Consider the following 21924-nt stretch of genomic DNA (forward strand, 5'->3'; position numbering starts at 1 on the left):
GTTTTTGCATACAGCATTTCAAACGTCTGAAAGCCCCTCTCCCCTCGGGAGTCTAATTTACAAGGTAAATAATGGAGTGAAAACCCTTACGTAGCTCATCTGGTTGAAGGCAAAATTCCCTTCTGCCCACAATGCTGCCTGAGTAAACTGACTGTTTCAAAATACAAATGAGCACAGTGTCTTCAGCCTGGAAAGCAGAAAATTCAAATACCAAAACTGTTAAAACCCAGAGCTGAGGGTGAAAACTGAGAAAGGATGTCACTGTCTCGTTCAGCAACATTTTAACCACGTTCAATTTTATCTCATCTTAGTATAGCTCAGTCATAAAGTCTGCTAACATTTTACCATAATCTTTCTTAATAATCTAAGGGTTTTTTTTGTAATACCATGCTTAGATGAAACTTACCGGCTGCAAAGTTTCCACCTCGGTTCTGTTTTATTAATTTTTGCCGGTCTTAGTGGCCTGTTATTTCATTACTGCTTTCATTGAATAAATCAGTTGTATTTTCTTACATCCTTTATGCCAGTGGCTGTGAATTATCCCTCCAAATCAACAAGTTGCTTTTCCAAATTAAAAAAAAATAACCAGTGTTGTATTTTTCTTTCTACCCTATCCACGTTCTTAAGATTCCTGGAGTAATGTTCCTAACAACATGTGAATTTATCAAAAACAAATGAGGTCCATGGCTGTGGAAATAAAGGATTGTCTGATAGCAGGCCAGGAGCTGGATAAACCACTCCCAGAGTATCTGGCTCCAGGTGTTGCTGTAATTGCTCTTATCCTGTTGGAAATGCAAAGTGCTGGGGACTCCATGGGATTTCACAAGGTCATGAGATCTGTGCTCATGACAGTGCCCGGGAGATGTGTACACGTGGCTTCTGAGCATTTCTGAGCACGACTTTTGGGGAGTGGAAGCACTCAGGACCCTCATACCCACTTTTTCAGGGACAGAGGGAATACTGTAGCACTTCAGGAGTTTTAGTGTTGTCCTCATAGAGCTTCGTCCTGGTGCCAAGAGCTTCAGGAGCTCCCAGGAATTTTTCTGCAGAGGTGCAGAACCTTTATCCCAACAGTTTCTGGGTCCAATAAGGGCTTTGCCTACATAAAGCATTTGCAAGCAGCAGTCACCTTCCCTGGCTGGATCTCAGGGAGGGTCAGTTGGCTCATATTAAAAATAGGATATTTAAGTTTTCAGTAGAGAACCACCCAGCTCTAGGTCAGCATCAAGCCTTGTAATATTTTTTGGACTTTCTGAGCCCCAAATGTCCCAGGCCAGCTGCAGGCACTGGGAGTGGGCAAAGGCAACCTGAGAGCAGAAGGGCAGGAATGGTTCTGCAGGTGGAATATTTTAGACAGGTAGCACGGGACACAAACAGCTATTTAATTCCAAAAATGGGTTAATGCAAACCTCACTTCAAATTCCATATTCCTAAATTTGCTGGACATTTGTAAAAGATTTGCTGATGTAAAAAGCTTAAGCATGGACTAGTTCAAGCAGAAACACATTTGAAGTGTGGACAAGCCTTTAGTAGATCATGTGGATGCTTGACTCAGTGTTTCAATTATCTATGCAGAACTTCTGGCTAATTAATTGTGACTTATTCATCCTTATCTTAAATATAAGTCTTCCCTCATTCAATCATCTCTGTCAGCTGTGGAGCATCTAAAGAACCAGCAAGTCTCCATCTCACCTTCCCCTCATGTTCTGTCACCAAATCCATCATCAGGAAAGCAAAGGTATATTTTTTTCCCAAAGCTACTCTGAATTCCAGGGGGAACAAAAAATGTGTGTAGCACCAGCAGCGCCATGACTGGGTTGTGTCCTCCCTGCATGGAGTTACCAGGAGGGAGGAGGAAGCTGTGAGGAGCTGAGCTGTGCTCTGACTCTCACAGCGCAGTGACAGAACCTCTCCGTCTGCCCTGACCTGATCCCCGAGACACCCCAAAGCCATAAGTTCATGAAGGAGTAATTAGCATCACATTCATTATTACATTCATGAGAACTGAAATAGCTCAAGAAGCTGAAATAAAATAATATTTAAAACCTGTCATGCCAGCTTTTTTTTTTTTTGGTCTCAGTGGTCAGAGCTTTGCTAAGACATACCAGCAAGGGAAGAATCACAATTCAAATCTGGACTTGTTTTCTGCAAGTTAAATTGCTTTCAGAAAGAGTACTGAATGTTAAATTATTTCTTTACATTCCCTAGACACACAACCCCTTTTTTTGCTGTCACGCAAGAATCTGGAATCCTCAACTGCGCCCAGAAAATCAGCAGAATTTGGAAGAAACCACTGAAAGTAGTCTGATCTGTTACATAGAAAAACAGCAGCACATTTTTCTCAGTTTAAAATTTTGACTTGAGAACAAAAATATTTCCATCCTCTTTCTCAAGATTTCAAAACAATTGCATCTCATAGCAGGCTGTAATTTTTCCTCAGGGTTATCTAACATAGGGGTTACAGGCAGCAGCTCCTTGACATGCCAATGCCATGATACAGGCATGGAAGTGTGGGAAGAGTAAACCTGAGGGTTATGGTAGCTGCTTTGTTTCAGGTAAAACGAGCTTTCCTCAGAACTTGGCAATGGAAGCCTTTTTAAAAATGAGGTAGAGCAGTTGTTATTTTTCCCTGGGGCAGGAAGAAAGAGCTGTGCTTCCTGGCAAGAGTAAAACGCTTTGCAGAGCTCAGGGATGAAGGTGGGATGTGCAGGTTCAAAATCCAGGCCAAACCCAGAGAATACACCTGTCCTCTACCAACCCTAATTCCTCACCAAGAGGATTGTTCAGACCTCAAAAACCAGAGCAGAAATCCACTTGTGTCACACAGATTCTCCCTTTCATTTTTCAAAAGGTCCAGCACACCAATTCCCCAGAGCCATGCAGCACTGGGGGAGCGTGGGTGATCTCCAAGCGCCCTGTGCCTTCTGCTGCCACTTCCTGAGGGGTGATCAGCCACATCTGGATCCACCACATCCCAAATCCAGGGGTGATCAGCCACATCTGGATCCACAACATCCCAAATCCAGGGGTGATCAGCCACATCTGGATCCACAACATCCCAAATCCAGGGGTGATCAGCCACAAGGCTGGCTTTGATAAGCACTGAAGCTGTCTTTTGTTCATGCAATGAAGTTTAACGTAAAGAAATTGTAAATTGTGTATCTACACTCCATTAAATACCGTCTTTGAAACCATTCTACAAACTGGATTGAATCTTTTGTCAGATCTGCAAAAATATGGAAAGGAATTTCATAGAATCACAGAATAGTTTGGCTTGAAGGGACCTTAAAACTCATCTTGTTTCTCCCTCTGCCATGGGCAGGGACACCTTCCACTGTCCCAGGCTGCTCCAAACCCTGTCCAACCTGGCCTTGGACACTTCCAGGGATCCAGGGGCAGCCACAGCTTCTCTGGACACCTGTGCCAAGGCCTCAGCACCCTCACAGGGGAGAATTTCTTCTAAGAAATTAGATTAGATCTAATCTCATCTAACTCTGCCCTTTGGCTGTGGGGAGCCATTCCCCCTTCTCTCTTCCGACTGTCTGGGGCAGAAAAATGCAGAAAAGATGAATTATCTAAATAAGTTCTATTTTTATTTCATACTGTTAAATTTACCTTCCTACTAAAATGCTTCCACCATTATGAATTTCACTGAAAAATGATTACAGGATAATTTTTTTCCAATTTATCAAAAAGGAAAACCTCAGTGAAATCAATACACAAGACATCAGACTGTGATGAATAGAATATTCTAAACTGGATTTATTGTTCTCAGACATTTGTGTAATACATAAACACATTAAAGAGGGGATATAGTAACAAGAAACCCAGTAACAGGAAAAAAGCAAGTCTTTGAGATTTTTGTTCTATACTTACACATGAAAATGTCCCCAAAAAGTTAAGTAGTTGTCAGTTGACATAGCAAGGATTTCAGATATTAAAAAAAAATAACCCCAAAAACTTGTCAATGAGTTTGTCATAACCAAAATGTTTCATTTTGGTTTTTTTGGTTTTGTTTTAAATTTATTTTTAGGCTAAAAAAGAATAAGCATTACCTCATGCAGTATACAAAGGCTTTAAAATAAACCCATTAATGCAAATGAAAGACTGACTCCTGAGGCTTTTTTTTAAATTAAAAAAAACACCAAAAAAACCTCAAAGAGTTTTAGAAAATTAATTCTAACTAGTTTTCTTAGCATTGAAGAAACAACCTACAACCTCCTTGCACTCCAGAAATTTGTTACCTCTTTCAATACATGTGTGCTTGTAATAGGTCTTAGATTTACCAGAGTTTCAAATGAAATTAAGTGCAAAAATGTTTTCTTAGTGTTCTTCCAATTGTTGAGGTAAGTAGTTGGGGGGGAAAAAAAAAAAAAAAAAGACAAAAGAATGAGGGTAGCAGGATATCACCTGCACATACACCAGATGGAAGAAAAGGCAAATCTGAAATACACGGAAAGGGAGATGGGAGAGGAGGACTGAGGAAAAAATAACAGCAATGATCAACAGCTGAACTTTAAACCAAAGCCCTTGAAATCCACTCAGCAGATCAGCAGTCACTGAAATAAAGCGTGTTTATGAGCATGGCTGGTGAGCTGGGCTCTGGGGAAGCTGGAATTGTGACAATAGTCCCAATTCCAGCTGACTGCCTGACAATGCTGGGAATGCCAGTGCTGCTCCAACAGCTGCACCACGTCCTGGCCAAGCCACAGAAAGATCATCAAACGAGGAGTTCCTGACGCCAACAACGGGGTCACAAGCACAGAGCAGCAGCCTCTATAGTCAACAACGTAATATATGGCAAACAAGAGACTGAGTTAGCAAAATGTGGTATAAAAAAGTATAAAAGTTGTTTTTAAAAACTTCCTTAAAACGTCGATATAATACGATGTATGTGGAAATGCCATGAACCACAGAAGGAAAAGCCTAAGCCTTAACATTCAGGAGAGCAGTGGAACCTCTCTGGCCACATCACCCTTTGTACAGCAAGAGGGGGAGTTTTTGGTTTCTTTTGTTTTTTTTACCTTAAACGTGAGTTTAATCCAAAAACCACATTCAAGTGTACATTTTCTGAGGCTTCAGAAGATGCCCTCCCCACCCTGTTTAAAAACAAAAGGAATAAAGGTTAGATAGAAATGTCTAAATACAAGGTCCCTTCGGAGTCCACCATCCAATGGTGGCTATCCAGGAGTTGTCATCTTCCTCGATCTTGATGTTTTTTTGTTTTTATCTTTTTCTTTTTGTCCTCTGTTTTGGGTTTCAGGGCGCAGACACACGCGGACACTCCAGCAATAGCTTTGGGCAAGTCCGTTCCTTTGCACCATTTATTTTTCTCCTTATCATAGACCTGGACTGTTTTGGAGAAGACAGCTTCCTCCCAGCTGTAGCCTCCAAGGATGTAAATCTTGCCTTCCCAAACTGCCACCCCTGACTCGCTGTTGGCTTGCAGCAGAGGGGCCACTCTGGTCCACTGGTTGCACTGGGGGCTGTAGGACTCCACGCTGAGGATGTCAAACCGAGCCATGGTCTCGATGTTGTCGTCGCTGCCGCCGATGGAGTAGATGTTGTCCTGCAAGGTGCACATGCTGTGCCAGCCCCTGGCAGTGATCATGGGCCTCTTCTCCTCCCACACGTCCGTGCGGTAATCGTAGCACAGCAGGTTCTTTCTGTAGGGGCCGATCTGGTAATCGTGGCCTCCCGAAATGTACACGAATTCCTTGTAGACTGTGCCAGCGTGGCCGTAGGTAAACCTGGGGCAGGCAAACAGGAACAGTCCTTATGGATTTTGTCAAGATACACGAGCATGCAGCAGGGACTGTGCTAAAGAAGCAAATAAACAGTAATTAAAGGCAGAAAAATCCCTGATCTGGCGGTTACCCAGTAACTCCTCTCTTTCCCAGAGCCTGCACTGCAGAGTGCACAGCCTGACAACCACTTTTAAATCATTCTTTCCATAGCTGGTGGCTACAGAGCGCTAAGGTATGACTATCACTTTTTAATGCATCCTCTAGAGTGTGTCACACAACAGAAATAGCCCATCCAGCTCTATTGGCATGACCTTCACTCCCATTTTCCTGCTCCATTGGCTTGCATCAGTCTGAGAGGGCCAGAGAAGGAAAAAATCCACATCTCAGTAAGGGTTTCTGTGACAGAAAGGTGAAATAACCATAACACCTCTCAGACTTACCAGTAGGGATAAACCAAGAGAAACCAACAAGAAAACTGCTGCTGCCTTGCCCTTGCACAGCTTCAGGGTCACTGGTCACATCTCTTGCCCACGGGCACTCTCTGTCCGGTTCACCTGCAGTCCCAACACAGGCAGTGTCCTTTACATGAACCACCTGTCTGCTCTACCACCGCTGCCCTACAGGTGGGAACTTCTTTGGTCACCCCAGGACAAGGCAGCAGACCCCAGTCCATCACAGATCATGGTGAAGTAAGAGAAAATGAGATGGTAGAAGCAACACCATACATGCTGCATCCACAGGGCAGAGAGAAACCCCCTTTGATCATCTATAATAAAGCCACTACAAACCTAAATCTCCAGGCTGTTCTTAATTTCACACTAGGCTATTCCTGACCAAACCCCTCTGAGCTCTCAGAAGCGGACAGCCAAGGTGATGAACAGCATCAGCTGCTTTCAACATATCGTTCCTGCACATCTTTTTTTCCTCTTCTGGGGGAATTGGCTTGTCAAAAGATGCAGCAGCAGCACAGCAAATTGGTTCTCACAAGGAGCCCGAACGATTCAATACCCACAGGGCACAGAGCAGTGTACTCATCACACTGCCTCTACCACCATCCTTTGTAGTCGGGCACTCGAGACAACGCAACCTCCACGGCAGACAAAACTCCGTTAGCATTGCTTTAGCCTTTGAACTGTGCCTGAACACGCTGGAGCTCTCTATGGAGAGAACCTTGAGCTGTTTTTATTTTGCCAGCTAATGGTTTCTCTGAGCCACACAAATGCTATCAGAACATCTTCCACACACCTGAGTGCCAGCACTTCTGTGCCAAGGGAAAAGATGGACTAGAAAAGAAACCCCACATTTACCCTGAAAGCACAACACTTCTGAGACGAGCTAAAAGGTGGTTATTATTCTAGATGCCTACCGAAACCTCTGATCCCCGTCTGAATCAGATATTTTAATAGGTTCCTGCTACAAGAAACAGAAAAATCCCTGGCACGCTTGGGCTGACAGTGCTGAGTGACCAGGACAGTCTCTTCAACAACGGGGGCTGGAGCATCAGGCCTGGAGATCTTACAGAGGTGACTTCACAGCTGTTCTGCTTCTTGGCCTCTCAGGGAAAAGACAGGAATTAAAAAGGAGAGAACTTTGGTACGGTTACGGACTTTATCCAGAAAGGCAACTCAAAATTTCCACAGCTCTCAGTGTGCCTCGTGATAGAAGCAGTTAATTCACGCTCAGTGCTTCTGGTGGACACGATGTACCTTGAGCACATGAACCCTGGCTTTCACCCCTGATAGAAATACCATGGTAGATGAAGCGGCCAGAGATGCTGCTCCTTGTTCGAGGTCTCTTCCAGACAACAACCAAGACTGTCCATCTCCAGTGGCTCCTGGGCTGCTTGTCAGAGCCTGCATTTCTCTGCATGCACAGGAATGGGTTTAAAAATGTTCAGTCTGGGGATGGGATGGACAGCTTGAGTTCAGTTCATTTCAAGCTGCAGCAGACTTTAAACCCACATGAAACCAAGCTGCCTGGAGGCTGTGCTGTACCAGGGAGTTTGGAGGAGTCAGGAAGAGGACAACACGAGGACATCGAATCCACCCCAGAGCCTGGTGTTACTGCACTGCTGTTGGCAACCACACTGCATTCACCATCCAGAGAAAAAATGACCCTAAGTTAATAAAAACTTGCCTGGCTCTTGGAGAAGTAGGTTAAATATTCTCCTACTCTGGTGTTCTGTACAGGTAAGCAAGCAATATCCATTGTCTCTCAAGCACAGGCATGCAGCCCAGCACAGGCAGCTGCAGAAAAAGCACTGATCTGGTTCTTTTGCCTCAGTCAGTGTCTGTGTCCAGGGAACAGCAACAGCTGAGAGAGAGAATGGTTTGACAGAAACAATCAGATCTGAAGCACCAAATCGACCATTGATTTGTTATTGTCCAGTATAGGACAATTACCTGCTGAAATACACCAGAGGTGTTTCACTTTGCCTCACTTCTGAAAGCTCATCCAAAATAGCATCACTTTCATAGGAACTGCATGAAATAGATGCATAAATTGAAACAAATCAATACAAATCCTTTCTACAAGCCCTGTGATTGAGAGAGGGGCATTTCTAAATGCTCAAAAGAACAGGCACATCAATAAAATGGGTTCAGACATCCTCCAACAGAGAGCATTGAGCATTTTGGCAGTGTTATCTGCAGGAGTGGCCAGAAAAAAGCTGAGGCATTAAGAGAAAGGAGATTTGATTTTAACATTTACTGGAGCCTGGTGCTGATTTTGAATGCCTTAACCCAGATACAGTGCTGAAAAATTAGTTCCTGACCCAGTAACACCATTCAGATGCTAGAAAACCTACCATTTACTGTCCGAGACAGAAGACCACAGAATTCAATAAAGCTTTGGGAATCCCCTACTCCAACCAAAGTCCAGGTGAGCTGTGGTTGCTCTGAATCTCGATGTCCACCTGTTGTAGCCCTGCAAGATCATTCATGACCCAACCGGCAGAGCAGATACCATCACTCCCCAACCTGTTCCAACAGCTCCTCACACAACAGCTTTCAGTTGTTCTGCCAAACTTTTACCTAGGGCCACTCAATTAATTTCACTGCTGTCTGCAGCAGACCTTTTCATGGTCTGCTCAGGATGAGAACACACTGCCCCTCCTCCTGCTCTGCCAAGCTCATCAGCCACCGCTGCTCCCTGCCGGGCTAGAAACTATGACAGAAACTGCTCCCAGTTTCTGGGAAATGGGGCCAAAAATATAGGACCTCTCTGAAGAAAGGGAAAGGTATCCCACAACCAAGGACCCTAATGAGCGTCAGGCAAAATGAATTCCCTTCTAGCAGGCTTGGACCAGGTCCACCCTTTAGACAACTTGGCTGAAGTTTTCCCCGCAAAGCCTCTGCCCTGAGACTCTATTTGCTTCTCCAGCAAGACAGCCTTAGCTCCGTCAAAACAGCTCAGCTCCTTCCAAGAAAGTGCTTAGGGAAAACAACTTGTTGTTTTGACCATATAGGGTGGGAATGAGACGGGGTAAGAGGAGATAAAGAAGAGCCTGTAAAGCTCCTCCTTAGAGGAGCGAGACTGCGAACAGCAGCATGGACACGGGATTTGGTGCTGGCATGTGTGCTCAAGGACACAGCCACTGCCTTCCCCCTGCAAATCTCCACACGTGTGCCAAGCTCTAACCCTTGGGAAGCACCAAAACCAACCCATTTTCTGGATGTTCAGCATCAGAGCTTCAACAAACAACCTCTGAGTGTCCCACCCCAAACAGCTCCAGTCGAACAACACAAACCCACACCCCCGAATGACCTCAACATGAGCCTGTCACTCCAGGGAACAGGATTCCAGGCAGTTGCTGGCTTGGGGCAGTCAGGAATGGCACCAAGAAAGCCTGCTTCTGGTGGTCATGCTCCCAAGAGGACCAAAACACCTGCATGTGTTCTCTTCAGAGGGAAGAAGACAGAAAAACTCAGGAAAATAGGTGGTTTTGTTGGGATACATTGTCTGATCAGGCAATCAGGAAGCAGAGGACTGGAGCTTCTGGTTTCCTCTACATGGAAAGTCTTTCTGCTAGAATAGGGCCGGGGGAGATGTTATTTGAGGGAAACAAGAACTTAAATCTGTTTGAGGAACAAAACCATGTGGTCAGGAGGAAAACAGATCAGATGAGGAGTATGCTGAAGGGAAGATTGGAGCAGGCAGCAGGAACTGTAGCTAAAATGTTTTTAGTCTTAAATGGGTCACAGAATCCTCTCTCATCCTTCCTCCTCTGACAGGGCTTTACCATCTCAGAGCAAAGAATGTTTTCGTAATATCTGATCTAATCCTGCCCTCTGCCCGTGGGAAGCCACTCCCCCTCATCCTGGCACTCCAGACTCTTGTAGAGTCTCTCTCCACTTTTCCTATGCGCTCTCTTCAGGCACTGGAGTGCCACACTTGGGTCACAGTGAAGCTTTCCTTTTCCAGATTGAACAATCCCAATTCTACAAGCCTTTCCTCTTAGGAGAGGTATTCCACCTCTCTGATCATCCTGGTGCCTCCTCTGGATTTGCTCCGATCTGAAGTACCTTAAGGAAGGGCTTCAGCAGCCCCAAATCTGCCAGAGCCACTGCTCACCCAGCTCAAGCAGTGGATGTGTGTTGGAAAGGTTGCTCACCTCCTTTTGCAACCTGCATAAAGTTCTTTTTGCCTTATTCCTTCTGTGCAGAAACACACAAATAAATCACTGCCCAGCACTAAATGGAAAAAAAAGAGCTGAAAAGACAAAAAATCCAAAGGTGCCAAGTCCACTAAGATGTAACTCCAGACTCTTCAACGTGCAAAACAGCAGCTGCATGGAAAAGTGTGAGGCTGTCTAGTTCACTACACAGGGTGAGCTGACACAAGGACAGAGCAACAGGAAGAGAGGATGCAGAATCATTTCTTTGGGTGCAGGAATAATTCATCCTACTCCCCACAGTGTAAGAGGGGTCTGTCTCCTGACGGGTGACTTTTGCCTTGTCAAAGCAGACATGCCAGGCAATCTAATAAAAAATTAACACTCACAAGTTAAGGTTCACTTTAAATACTGCAGCTGCAGAATTCCCAAAGCCAGCACACAGGTAGCAGCTGAAATATGCAGACAAACTGCCCCTTCTTAGAGAGTCTGGGTGGATTAAGTTCACCCATGTGAACTTCCCCAGGATCATTTATGAGCAAAAATATCCATAGAGGATTCACCTCCCAGGTGTCCCCAGTTAACAGAAGGATTTAGAACCTGAAGATACTCTCCTACACAGCTTCCCAGGAAGGGCTGTGGTGTTTAGCCCCTGGATCATAGGCTGGATCTGCCTGTGTGAGCAGAAATAAAAAAGCATCCTGCTTGTGAAGAGCACTCGAGCCCAGCTGTTGGCCTGGATCAGCCTTGCATTGCAGCACCTGCCCAAAATAGAATTGGTCAACAGGCTCCTGTGCCTTCAGTGGCTGCCTCTGGCTCTGCAGCTCTGCAGCTCAGGGACCAGGGAAAAACCCTGAACTCTCAAACCAAACTGCAGGAGCCTGCTCTGTGATGGCACCAGGAAAGCCAGCACTGCTGCTGAGGTTTCAGACATCACAGAAACACCATCCCCACAGCCAGAGTCCCTGTGATTCCCACAAATGTGAGACATCAAATCGGAGTCACTGCTAGCAAAGAAGTGCTGTCCTTACAAAGTCACTGCTCTGACGTCGACTCAAGACACAGAAATGCCCTGTCTGTTACCACAAGAGCTGCAGGGATTAAACCTCTCAAAAGCAGAAGAGCCAAGTTTTAACTCAGACAGAGGGAGAGAGAGCTCACATTTGCCAGGGTTCTGTATTTGCAATACAGGTAATTGTGTTTAGCTGTGACAGCCAACCCGAGCAGCCCAACATAGAGAAACACCCTGGAAGGAAAACCATCACACCAAGGTGGCAAAGTAAGGCCAAAGAAATGACAAACCCCTTTGGCCAAGATGTGAAAAGTGCTTCTGAAAATATTCAACTCCAAATGGCCTCAGGAAAAGCTTTTTAAGAATTGTAGAATGAAATGATCAGAGCTCTCCCTCCCATCCTCCAGATGCACCTTGGGATGAAAATGAAAACCTCACTGACAGGAGGCACATGCTGCCTGCTCAAATCCCAGCTGCTGCTGTGGTTTGAGATGGCTGATGCCACACTGGTTTTACATCCCCTTCCCTCCCTTCCAGGGCTCCCATTCATCAGCTAAAATCACACAAGCTCCCTCTGTTACCCCTCTTCAAACACAGGGGAGCTTCCAAACAGCTCAGTTACCTGGGCAGTCCTGCTATGTAGGTCCAGGAGTCCTTCTGAGGGCTGTAGGTCTCAACTGAAGACAGGGCCCCGTTCTCATTCCTGCCACCAACAGCCACCAGCATGTCAGTGATCGCTCCCAGGTAGAAATCTACTCGTCGCTGTCTCATGGAGGCAACCTGGCAAAGAAAATAACCTGCTGGCATCTTCCAGTGTCTGGTAAGCAAAGGACTTGAGGGACTACGGGGCAGTTGCTCCTTCCCCTTTGATTTGATAAGGAGAGATTTTGGTTTTGACCATTACATTCATAAAACACTTCTGTTTTTCTGCAGTAGCATCCATTTTCAAAACGGGGGAAAACAGGAAACACCTAAGAGACAGGTTACTCTATAAACACTTGTGTTTATAGGAACTCCTTCCCAAAGTCTGCAAGAACAGGTATTGGAATCATTGAAAACCACAAGTGAACCATCCAGGATGACTGATTCATAGAGGAATCATGGCTGGCTCATATGGAAACCATAACTGGTCCATATAGGGACCATGACTGGTCTATAAAGGAACAAGGAGTGGCTGATACAGCAACCCACACAGATGAAGGGTTTTGTGGCAGGACTGGGAGCAAAAAGCTTGTTCTAAGGGACACTTAGCTCAGAGACACTTGACAATTGTCAGAGACATTTCCATTTTACATCACACCCATTTTTGGTTTATATGTAGTACTGCTTGAGGAAGATGAACCAAGCAATCACATCTGAGTCCATTCCAGAATTATTCCCAGAAGTAATCTAAAGAATTGAGGGCAGATGCTGATCAGGAATTTCTCAGGTGAGATGCCCAAATCCCAAATGAAGGTGAATATCTGCCCCAAACTCTTTTTGCTCTTTGTGCAATTTAAGCATTCCCACAAAGGACTCAACTAGCTGCTTCAACTTAACCAACTTGACTTTTCATTTGGAAGTGCTGCCATGTTGACTATTCTAACAAGCCCCGTCCTTCCACCAGAAAAGGAGAAAACACTCTAAACATTAAGGACTTTGAACAGAGAAATAATACAGCTCAAGTCTCACCTTTATCCACTGGTTACAGCGGGGATCATACCTATATAGGAGATTTGATGCCGCATCCCCTCCATTGTCCCGGGAAAAGCTGCCCCCGGCTATGAAGATGAAACCTCCCAAGACCGCGACACAGTGGTGACTCCGCCGGGCTGGCAGAGGGGTTTCTGCCACCCACTGTCCCTTCCTGGTGTCCAGGAAGCAGGTGTCATCGCAGAGCTCCAGGCAGCGCTCCGACACCTCCCCGCCCACGAAGAGCAGCCGCTCCTCGCAGGTGCGCAGGGCCGTGCGCTTGGTCTGCAGCACCGGCTGCGCCGTCACGTTGTTGTGGTAGTTCACTGCCTCCTCGATGAAGCCCTCGCAGTTGGCTTCCTTGGGCAGCAGCGAGCACACGGCAGGCTTCACTCGGTGCAGGAGGTCGCTCTTGGGGATCAAGGGGAAGTGGATGTTGTCCAGCACCTGGTAAGCCTCGTTCTCCCGCTCCGGGTACTGCGTGAGCCACTGCAGGGCGGCCTGCAGCAGGTCATGCTCGCACTCCTGCTGCACGTCGCTGCTGTCCAGGTACTGGCACAGCTTCTGCAAGGAAATGTTCTGCAGGAAGTCCGGGGTGAAGGACAGCGTGCCGAAGTTCTGCAGGATGAAGGAGTCGATGTAGGAGTCAAGGCGCTTCAGGTTGTAGATGGAGGCCAGCTCCTGCAGGTACAGGTAATTCTCCTCGCTGACTTCGTTCTCCAGGTACTCACAGCAGAAGTCGACCACCTTCCAGATCTGCAGCAGGTGAGCTGTCTCGAGCACGTAGTCGATGTTCCCTCCATCCAGAGACAGCTCACTGCCATACAGGAAATCCACCACGGCCTTGAGGCCGATGTAGGAGGCTCCAAAAAGCTCCACCTCCTTCTGGTGGGCCTCCCTCATGCCGATGGTGAACATGGAGTTGAAGTAGTCACTGCACACGGCCAGGAGGTTCCGGTGGGCCGGGACTCTCTGCTCATCCACCACCAGCACGATGTCGCAGAACAGGCCTCGGTGCCTCTGCTCGTTCAGGCTCTGCAAAACCAGACTGGAGTGGTCATCCCACCTGTACACCTGGAAAACACAAACAGCTTCAGGCAGGTGGCACCTCCACCGAGATCAGTTCACAGTGGAATGTGTTTTCCCACTAGGTGCAGTCATACATAAGTCAGAGACAGCTTTTTTTGGTGTTTCTCATTCGCATTTATAATAAATTCTGACATGGAATAGTTGGCAAGTGACACAGTACAAGCCTGAGCTCCTCACCTTCACTTTGAAAGGCCTATGGAAACTTTTACTGCTTCCTACTCCCCTTCTTTTATAATTTACTCTTCCTTCCCCCACAATGCTGCACTGAAACCTCCTCCCTGATGAGTTATACAGGCACAGTTTTCTGAAACTCTTCCACTCATTGTCTCAGAGACATCTTGCTGACATTTCCTTTCTTCCTTGTCCCCCAAATGACTCCTTACAGAGCTCTCCCAGCTAAACTACTCACAGAGCATTTGGAGTGGGAGACACACACGCAGCAGTACTCTGAATTTTCATTCAGCTCATGTATTGTTTGGGTTACTGCTTGCTTGACAGCTACCCCCTCTTAAATCTTTCCAGAACTCTGCATTTCTAAGCTTGTTAGGGTAAAATCCCTCTCTTTCTTCCCACATTATTCCAGGCACACACACTGCACTCAGAAGTAATAGCTGTTTATTTATGTGCAAAGCCACACATGTGGAGAACTGATTCCCACAAGGCTTCTCCTCACTTCCAGAAGCTGAGGTAGGTTTTGTTTAAATGAATAGGAGCAGATATTTTTCTTTTAAAGAAAAGGGAAAATGCCCTCAGGACACATCCATTAAGTGCCCTTCTGGGATCTCTCTGGTCCTCACATTCTAAGCACCGCCTTTGGACTTGTGGCTGAGCTTTTGAGGTGACTAGCTTGTGCCTCTTTTCTCACAGACTCATGTCACCAGCCTTAGGATGAACCAAGATGGAAATGTTTTGTTACGCCTCAAATGTCCTGCAGAACATGAACTGAACACTGCTGCTCAGTCCAGGATGTCAAGTGAAGTTTTAGGACCATCTTCTGGAGGAATTTAATGTGTGATGGCACACTCAGGTACCTTGTGATGTCTCTTAATAAAAGCCAGGTTAAGGTAAATGCAAATACCAAATACTTTAATTACCAAATTCAAACCAGGCAGAAAGAACCTGCAAGAACTTGTAAGAGGAGTGAGAAGGGGTGGAATGGAAGCACATCCCTGTATCCTACCTAAGGCAGCTTTGAACAATCCTGCCTGTCTGAGTCTTGCCCTCTCCTAAACCCCCAGGCTGCGTTCCCAGAGGTGACACCTGAAAAGGTCACACAGGTGACCTGAGGTCTCTTCAGTCCTCCCAGACACTCCCCCTTCCCTTCACCACCAAACTGCTGCTTCTCCTAGAAATCCTAATTACCTGTGGCTCCCCTGGCTGCCCAAGCAGAGAGCACATCATCACAGCAGTCTGAAAACTCCATTACTGCCTTGGTTAAACCACAGCGGGACCTCCTCTACCCACCTGGGTGGAAAAGGTTTGATTCTTAGAGCCAAGAGGGCTTTTTGAGACCCAAATTAACTATCAAATGTGCAAGAAGGTTTTTTGAGACCAAAATTAACAACCAAATGTGCTGCTCTTAGTGTAACATCCCAGCAGATTCTCTTTATTTCCTTATGTTCTTTTCTAAACAATGGAGGCCAAGCTGCCAAAAATCCTGCTGTTGGAATGGCTCTGAACATTCAAGTGTGCAGAGTTAAACCAGTCTAAGGCAAGAGGCTTCAATAATTAAAAGGTTTCTGGATCAAAACTCTTTAATTTGCCTTATATTCATCACACCTCTGAACTTAAAAAGGGATCTATGGCATAGACAACAAAGTGGCTTCCACTGAGGAATAAAACTGACAGAGATCTGTAAGAGGAAAAAAAAAAAAAGAAAAAAAAAAAAAGGGTGTTTAAGGACTGTAAAGCTTTTTATCTGCCTTTTCTTGAGGTTGGGAAAAGCTGATATTGTACAGGAGCCTAAGCAGAAACCAAGGGGTGGAAGAGAGAGAGAGAAGAATAAATATGGCAAAGGATAAACCACACTTTCGTGGCATCTGTATTCAGGGGTAGTTGAGGGTGGCAGATGAATATGACAAGAAATAACTTACAGCACCCTCTCCCCAGGATTCACGAGGAATAGGAATGAACCGAATCCTTGGATTGAAGCAAACCCATCCTCCCTCTCATCCCTGGGAGCTGGCTGATCATTTCTCTCTAATATTCCCTAATACCACCATCATGCATAACAAGATTACAGTGGAATATAAGATTTGCCAGAGATCCCTCTCTGCTGAGCTGGATGTTGAGTCAGCAGCGTAATCCTGCCCTCAGATACGCCTGGCAACTCGCACTCCTGAAATCCTTGTTGCCATGTGGAACTGCTGCTGCTCCAGGAATCAGGAATCAACCCATTCCACGCTGCACTGGAGGCACTCGGAACACAGCAAATTATTTCAGCCACTTGGCAAGCTCATTCATTCAGGGAGCAAGATACAGGAGCTGAGAGCTGCACATTTCAAAAGCAGGACTAATTTCACACTGAACTTGAACATCTTTCTCAAGCTATTTATATTCTGTAGAACAGCCTTTGCATTATCCAGTAATTCTAAGTTTAACAGATAGTGACAGCTGCCGTCTAAGCAAGCAAATAAAACAATGCTGTCAAGTTAATTAATTTTTAATGTGATAAATTATCATTACATTCAGACTAAACCATTTAAGTGGCAGACTGGATCAGCATTGAGGGAAAGATTATATTGGTAGGGATGCATTTAAAAATTAGTCCTATTTATCTTTCATCAATTGTGTTAGAGCAGAATTTTGTCTTCTCTTGAATTCAAAGATCTAATTTCTCTCAGACTGTTAATGCAGCCCTGCTGCTCATCAATGGTGCAAAAGAAAATGAGATCTGGCTCATTCAGCTTTGGTAAAACAGATGAAAGCACTGAAAAGTTTCCCTTTTCCAGCTCTTTTTTCTGGTATTACAAGGTACCTGTTCTGCAGTTCCTGTAACTACAGCACAAAAGCAGCTTGCACTGGCATGAAACAAAGTAAGCATAATAATTACAGCTGCTTTTAACATCTTCTAAATCATCCTGAGGACCTGCATAAAGAGCTGACCGAGATGGATTTCCGTGAATTCACAAATAAAAACAATGTATTTGTGTGAACAGATTTGATACAAAGAAAATAAAACCCCACAAACCTAAGGAAGCAACCCAGGTTCTGTGAGTTCACTGGGCTCACCACAATTGGCAGGATCAAGACTCCCATCTTGTACAAAACCAAGACTGACTCTAAAGAGTAATCCCAGCTTTGCTGGATTTTACGACACGGATTGGTTTGAAAAATAAACACATCACATTTCATAACTGAATTTTTAGTATAGAGAAACTACTGTGCTGCAATGATGTGGGTTTCTTAGTTATGAGTCATGATGAGCAGAAGCCCATTTGCTGCTGCTTTTCCTTTTTTTCCCTTAATCACTAGGCAGCAACTTCTACCAAAAATACTTGAGCAGGTAAACCACCATTTCCATCCCTCTTTTCAAAAGCTCAGAGTACTCCCATTCCCCCAAACCAGTCCGCCCAAAGGACACCCTCTACCCCTCACCACGCTTTCCGCAGCGGGATTTTTTTGGTAGGCGACACAAATCGTACGAACCTTCGAGGATTCACTAATCTTGTGCGGGCGGCAGATCCTGCTCTGCCGGGTTCCCTCCATGACCGCCCGATCCGCAGCACTTCTGCAACAAAGGCACAGGGAGATGTTCAGCAGCTCGCCAGCCCCTCCTGAGCGCTCGCACGCATCTTGTGCTGAGCACGGAGCGCAATTCCCGGCCCGGCACGTGCTGATCCGCCCCTTGGAAATGTCCCAGTTAAAAAATATTATTTTTCCCTCCTCGGTGGTCTTCCCCGGTGTTGTCAAAGGTCGGTGGTGTCAACAAGTTGGGCACAGCCCAGCCCAGCCCCGGTAGCGGAGGCAGCTCCGGAGTCGGCGCTGGCTCCCGGTGGAGCGCTGCCCGGGGCCGGCCGGAGCCCCCCGGCCGCGGTGACCCACCGGCCCCGGCCCCGCTCCGGCGGCTGCATCGACCGCGGGGAAAAAATCCGGGCGGAAAACAGCGAGGGAAACAAAGCGGTGACAAATTCCTGGAGGCTGCAGCCGCCCCTCGCCCCGCGCCCGGGGCAGGAAATGCCGGCGGGGCGGGACCCGAGCGGGGCGGGACCGCAGCGGGGCCGGGAGCGGCGGGGGAGGCACCGGGGCGGGGATGCTCGGACACATCCCGGGAGCTCCGGGCTGTTTTCTGCCCTGGGATACACGGAGGGCACATCCCGGGATGCTCGGGGCTGTTCCCTGTCCCGGGATGCTCGGGGCTATTCCCTGTCCCGGGAAGCACGGACAGCACATCCCAGGAGCTCCGGGCTCTTCCCCGTCCCGGGATGCTCGGACACATCCCGGGAGCTCCAGGCTGTTCCCTGCCCCGGGATGCACGGAGAGCACGTCCCGGGAGCTCGGGGCTATTCCTTGGCCCGGGATGCACGGACAGCACATCCCGGGAGCTCCAGGCTGTTCCCTGTCCCGGGATGCTCGGACCCCTCGGTGCTGTTCCTGCCGGCTCAGGGATGGTGCTGGCAGGCCCTGAGGCCAGGCAGACATTGGCACCCGTGCCAGGGGCATTGGCTGCAGGGAACGCGGCGTGTTTGGTTTGTACAGAGGTGATGAACTGTGCAGTGGGTGCGGGAGGTGCAGCCAGAAACCCCATCAGCATCTCCTCTTGCTTACCTGGCATGAAACTACCTGACCTCGGGAGTTCACCTCCCCACTGGGGCTTTCCCTGCTTCTGTGGGACCTTCCCTCACCCATTACAGCCCAGGAAAACTAAAATTAAGAATCCTTCCATGGAGAGCAGCAGACTGAAGGTTCCCTGCTTCGGGGGGAAAATCAGAAGCAAAGGCACTGCACAGACCCACTGGGTCCAGTTTCAGTGCAATAGCCCCCGTCCCACAGCACTCCAAGGGAAAAAGCCCTTTGCTAACCCAGCACTCCTGGGTCTCCTCCAGGTGCTGGCCAGGACAGCAGGAGGCTGGGTGTGTGTCCAGGCTCCAGCTGCTCTCACCAAGGACAGCCCAGCTTGGACACGTGTCCCAGGTGGTGACAGGGCTGCTGTGGCTGGCAGAGGATGATGTGCAGGGTGTGACACCACGGCTGCCTGGTGCCAGCACCCCCACCTGCCCCAGCCACCCTCCACTGCAGGCAGGGCTCCAGTGCTGGGGCAGCAGCACCCAGGCAACTCCAGGAACAGGAAACCACAGGGGATGATGGGCTTGTACTCATCTGTACTCAACTGATTATTGAGTCTGGAGATGAAAAGTGGCTTTGCCAGGTCTCTCCTGCAGCCCTTGTGACTATCAGGACCTGGGTAAAGGCCCTCAACTGTCTGAGTGAAATCCCACTTTGCTGCCAGCCCCAATGTCAACTGTGACTTAAAGACAATCCAAATGCTGTGATCTGTAAATTAACAACTCCAGTGCTAACTGTAATCTGTAAATTGACAACCCCAATGCCAACTGTAACATGAAAATTCAGAGCAGCCTCTTCCTGAAGGAGAGCATTGTTCTCTCCATTCCTTTCTCTGCTCCTGCACAGAAAAGACAGGGATGGAGAAGCAGGAATGGGATGGGCATATAGAAAGATTGGAGAAGAAGCAAAAAGAGGGGAAGATGGCAAAGAGACAAAGGGACAAGGGACTTGCAGGGGTGTGTTTTAAGATAAAGAGAATGTTATGGGCTCTGCCCGTGGCTGTGCAGAACCATCCTGTTTGCTCAGCTCCCTCCAAATACTCTGAAGACCCTTCCTGAACCTCATGGTACAGTCTAGACAGCTGAAGGTCAGCTCAGACTCCCAGGACTTCATGCCTGCTGGAGATGGTTTTTTTGAGGAGGTCCATAAGTCCTTACTTCCTCTTGTGCTTCCTCTCCAAGGACTCCTGTGACATGGACAGGTATTTCTGCCAGGCCAGTCACATCTTCCTGGCAGGATGAAAAGCCCCATGTTCTGGAGGTCTCAGAATTGCCATATGAAAAGCAAATCAGAGTTCACTAAGTCATTACAGGCTGGTGAAAATGAGCACAATACTTATCCCTCCATGCATTAAAAAAAAAAAAAAAAAAAAAAAATCCATGCAAAAGTGAGAAAGACAAGACAGAGAAGCAAAGAGAAGAGGTTTGGTCCCACAAGGAATATGTGCATTTCTGATGTTTGGATCTGGCAGTGAAAAGAGGCATGAAGTCCCTAATTAAGAGAATTAATTCTCCAGCCACTGGGTCACAGAGACCTGCATAAGGATGAGGTTCTCTCCTCCTAAGGGGATGACTTTGGAGTCACCCACCTCTGCTCTAGGAAACATCAGGAGCTGAGGATCAGGGACTGAAGGGACAAGGACAAGGACAAGCAGCAGCGTTACAGGTATAAACTGCAGCAAGTGCCAGTGGATAAATGCAGACTACAAAAAATACATTTATGAGCAGATAATGGTCAGCATAAAGGCTTTTGAAAAATGAAACTCTTCCTAAAAGCAAAGAAAATCAATATAAATCCAGAAATATTAATGTGTAATTATATTATCATCTACAGCCTGCAGCCTACAGATACTGAGTGTGATTCACCCAGTGTCCTACACTTGTACCGACTTCAGAAATATTTCCCTGTTCCCTATGACCTCATCGAATCAGAGATGCACTGCAGCAATGGCCGTGTTGGGCACTCCGGGAGCCCGGCGTCACCCAGGGCCGGGGATGCAGCGGGAAGGAGCTGCGGGCAGGACTGGCCTTTGTGGCACTAAAGGGTCCCTGGCAGTGAGGACTGGCTCTGGAGGCCTTGCTCCTTGAGATGTCTGTAATGCTACTGCTCACACGGACAGCACCGATGTGAAACAAGCATCGATCATCCCCCGCAAACTTTAAAATAAACAAAATGTGATACTTTTTTATCATAACAGCTTTTATTAAACTGCAAACCCAGCCCCACGGTTTTTGGGTAGAAACCCACTAAAATGCGCAAGGACTGGCTTGTAAAACTCCAGTCCTAGGGCACGACATCACCCGGCGCTGTTCATTTCCAGTCCGATTCTGCAAAGCAGGGAGCTGTGTCTGTTTGTGTGGGGCTGAAGCGCAGCCTCCCAGGCAGCCTGTGCCTCCCAGCCTCATCTCCCGGAGCGCAGGGACCCGCGGAGGTGCGGGATTGTTCCCGGGCAGCGCCGGGAGCCCGGCAGGGGGAGATCGCCGCATTGGAACGGGCCGAGCCGCTCGCACGCAGACACGGCCACGCTCACACACAGACAGACGCACAGACAGAGAGATAGACAGACAGACAGACAGACACACAGCCGGGCCCCAGCGCCCGCCCGCCCGCAGCGGCTGTCAGCACCCAAAGTCACCCCGGAGCCGCCGCTCGAGGCCGGGGCCGCCCTCCGGGCCGGGGCCGGGATGCGGGTGATGCTCCGCGGCCCCGGCACAGCCCCGAGCCCCATCCCCAGCCCTCGCCCCCCGCTCACCTGCTCCGCTCCGCGCTACCTCCCGTGCTCCCGGCCCGGCCCCCGGCCCCGCCGCGCCGCCGGCTCCTCCATCCCGGGCGCCGCCTCTGCCTCCTTCCTCCTCCCGGCCCTCAGCGGCTGCCGCAGCATCGGGGGGCTGCCGGCACAGCGGCGCCCGGGAGAAGCATCCCCGCGGCGAGCCGGAGCCGGGCCGGGCCGAGCCCCGCGGCCCCGCGCCCCCGTCCCCGGGCTATTGCATCACCGCGGGCCCCCCGCG

At 47.9% G+C, this 21924-nt stretch overlaps 1 protein-coding gene across 2 annotated transcripts; it reads right to left on the reverse strand.

Annotated features, from left to right (window-relative positions):
- Positions 1-3742: 3742 nt before the first annotated feature.
- Positions 3743-21776, reverse strand: KLHL36 (kelch like family member 36). Of its 2 annotated transcripts, XM_014257170.2 has the most exons (5): positions 21669-21776; positions 17780-17861; positions 13043-14116; positions 11994-12151; positions 3743-5750 (listed from the first exon to the last, which is right to left on the reverse strand). In XM_014257170.2, the coding sequence occupies exons 2-5, from the start codon at positions 17837-17839 to the stop codon at positions 5195-5197; spliced, it is 1848 nt and encodes a 615-aa protein (XP_014112645.1). In that variant the 5' UTR covers positions 17840-17861; positions 21669-21776; the 3' UTR covers positions 3743-5194. The 2 variants fall into 2 exon arrangements, with proteins under 2 accessions (XP_014112645.1, XP_014112646.1); XM_014257171.2 differs by lacking the exon at positions 21669-21776 and having other exon boundaries at positions 5382-5820; positions 17780-18289.
- Between the last annotated feature and the right edge of the window lie 148 nt (positions 21777-21924).

Source organism: Pseudopodoces humilis, chromosome 14 (genome assembly GCF_049639895.1).
Source record: "Pseudopodoces humilis isolate 2021_Gansu_Grassland_sample_001 chromosome 14, ASM4963989v1, whole genome shotgun sequence".
NCBI classification, from domain to species: domain Eukaryota; kingdom Metazoa; phylum Chordata; class Aves; order Passeriformes; family Paridae; genus Pseudopodoces; species Pseudopodoces humilis.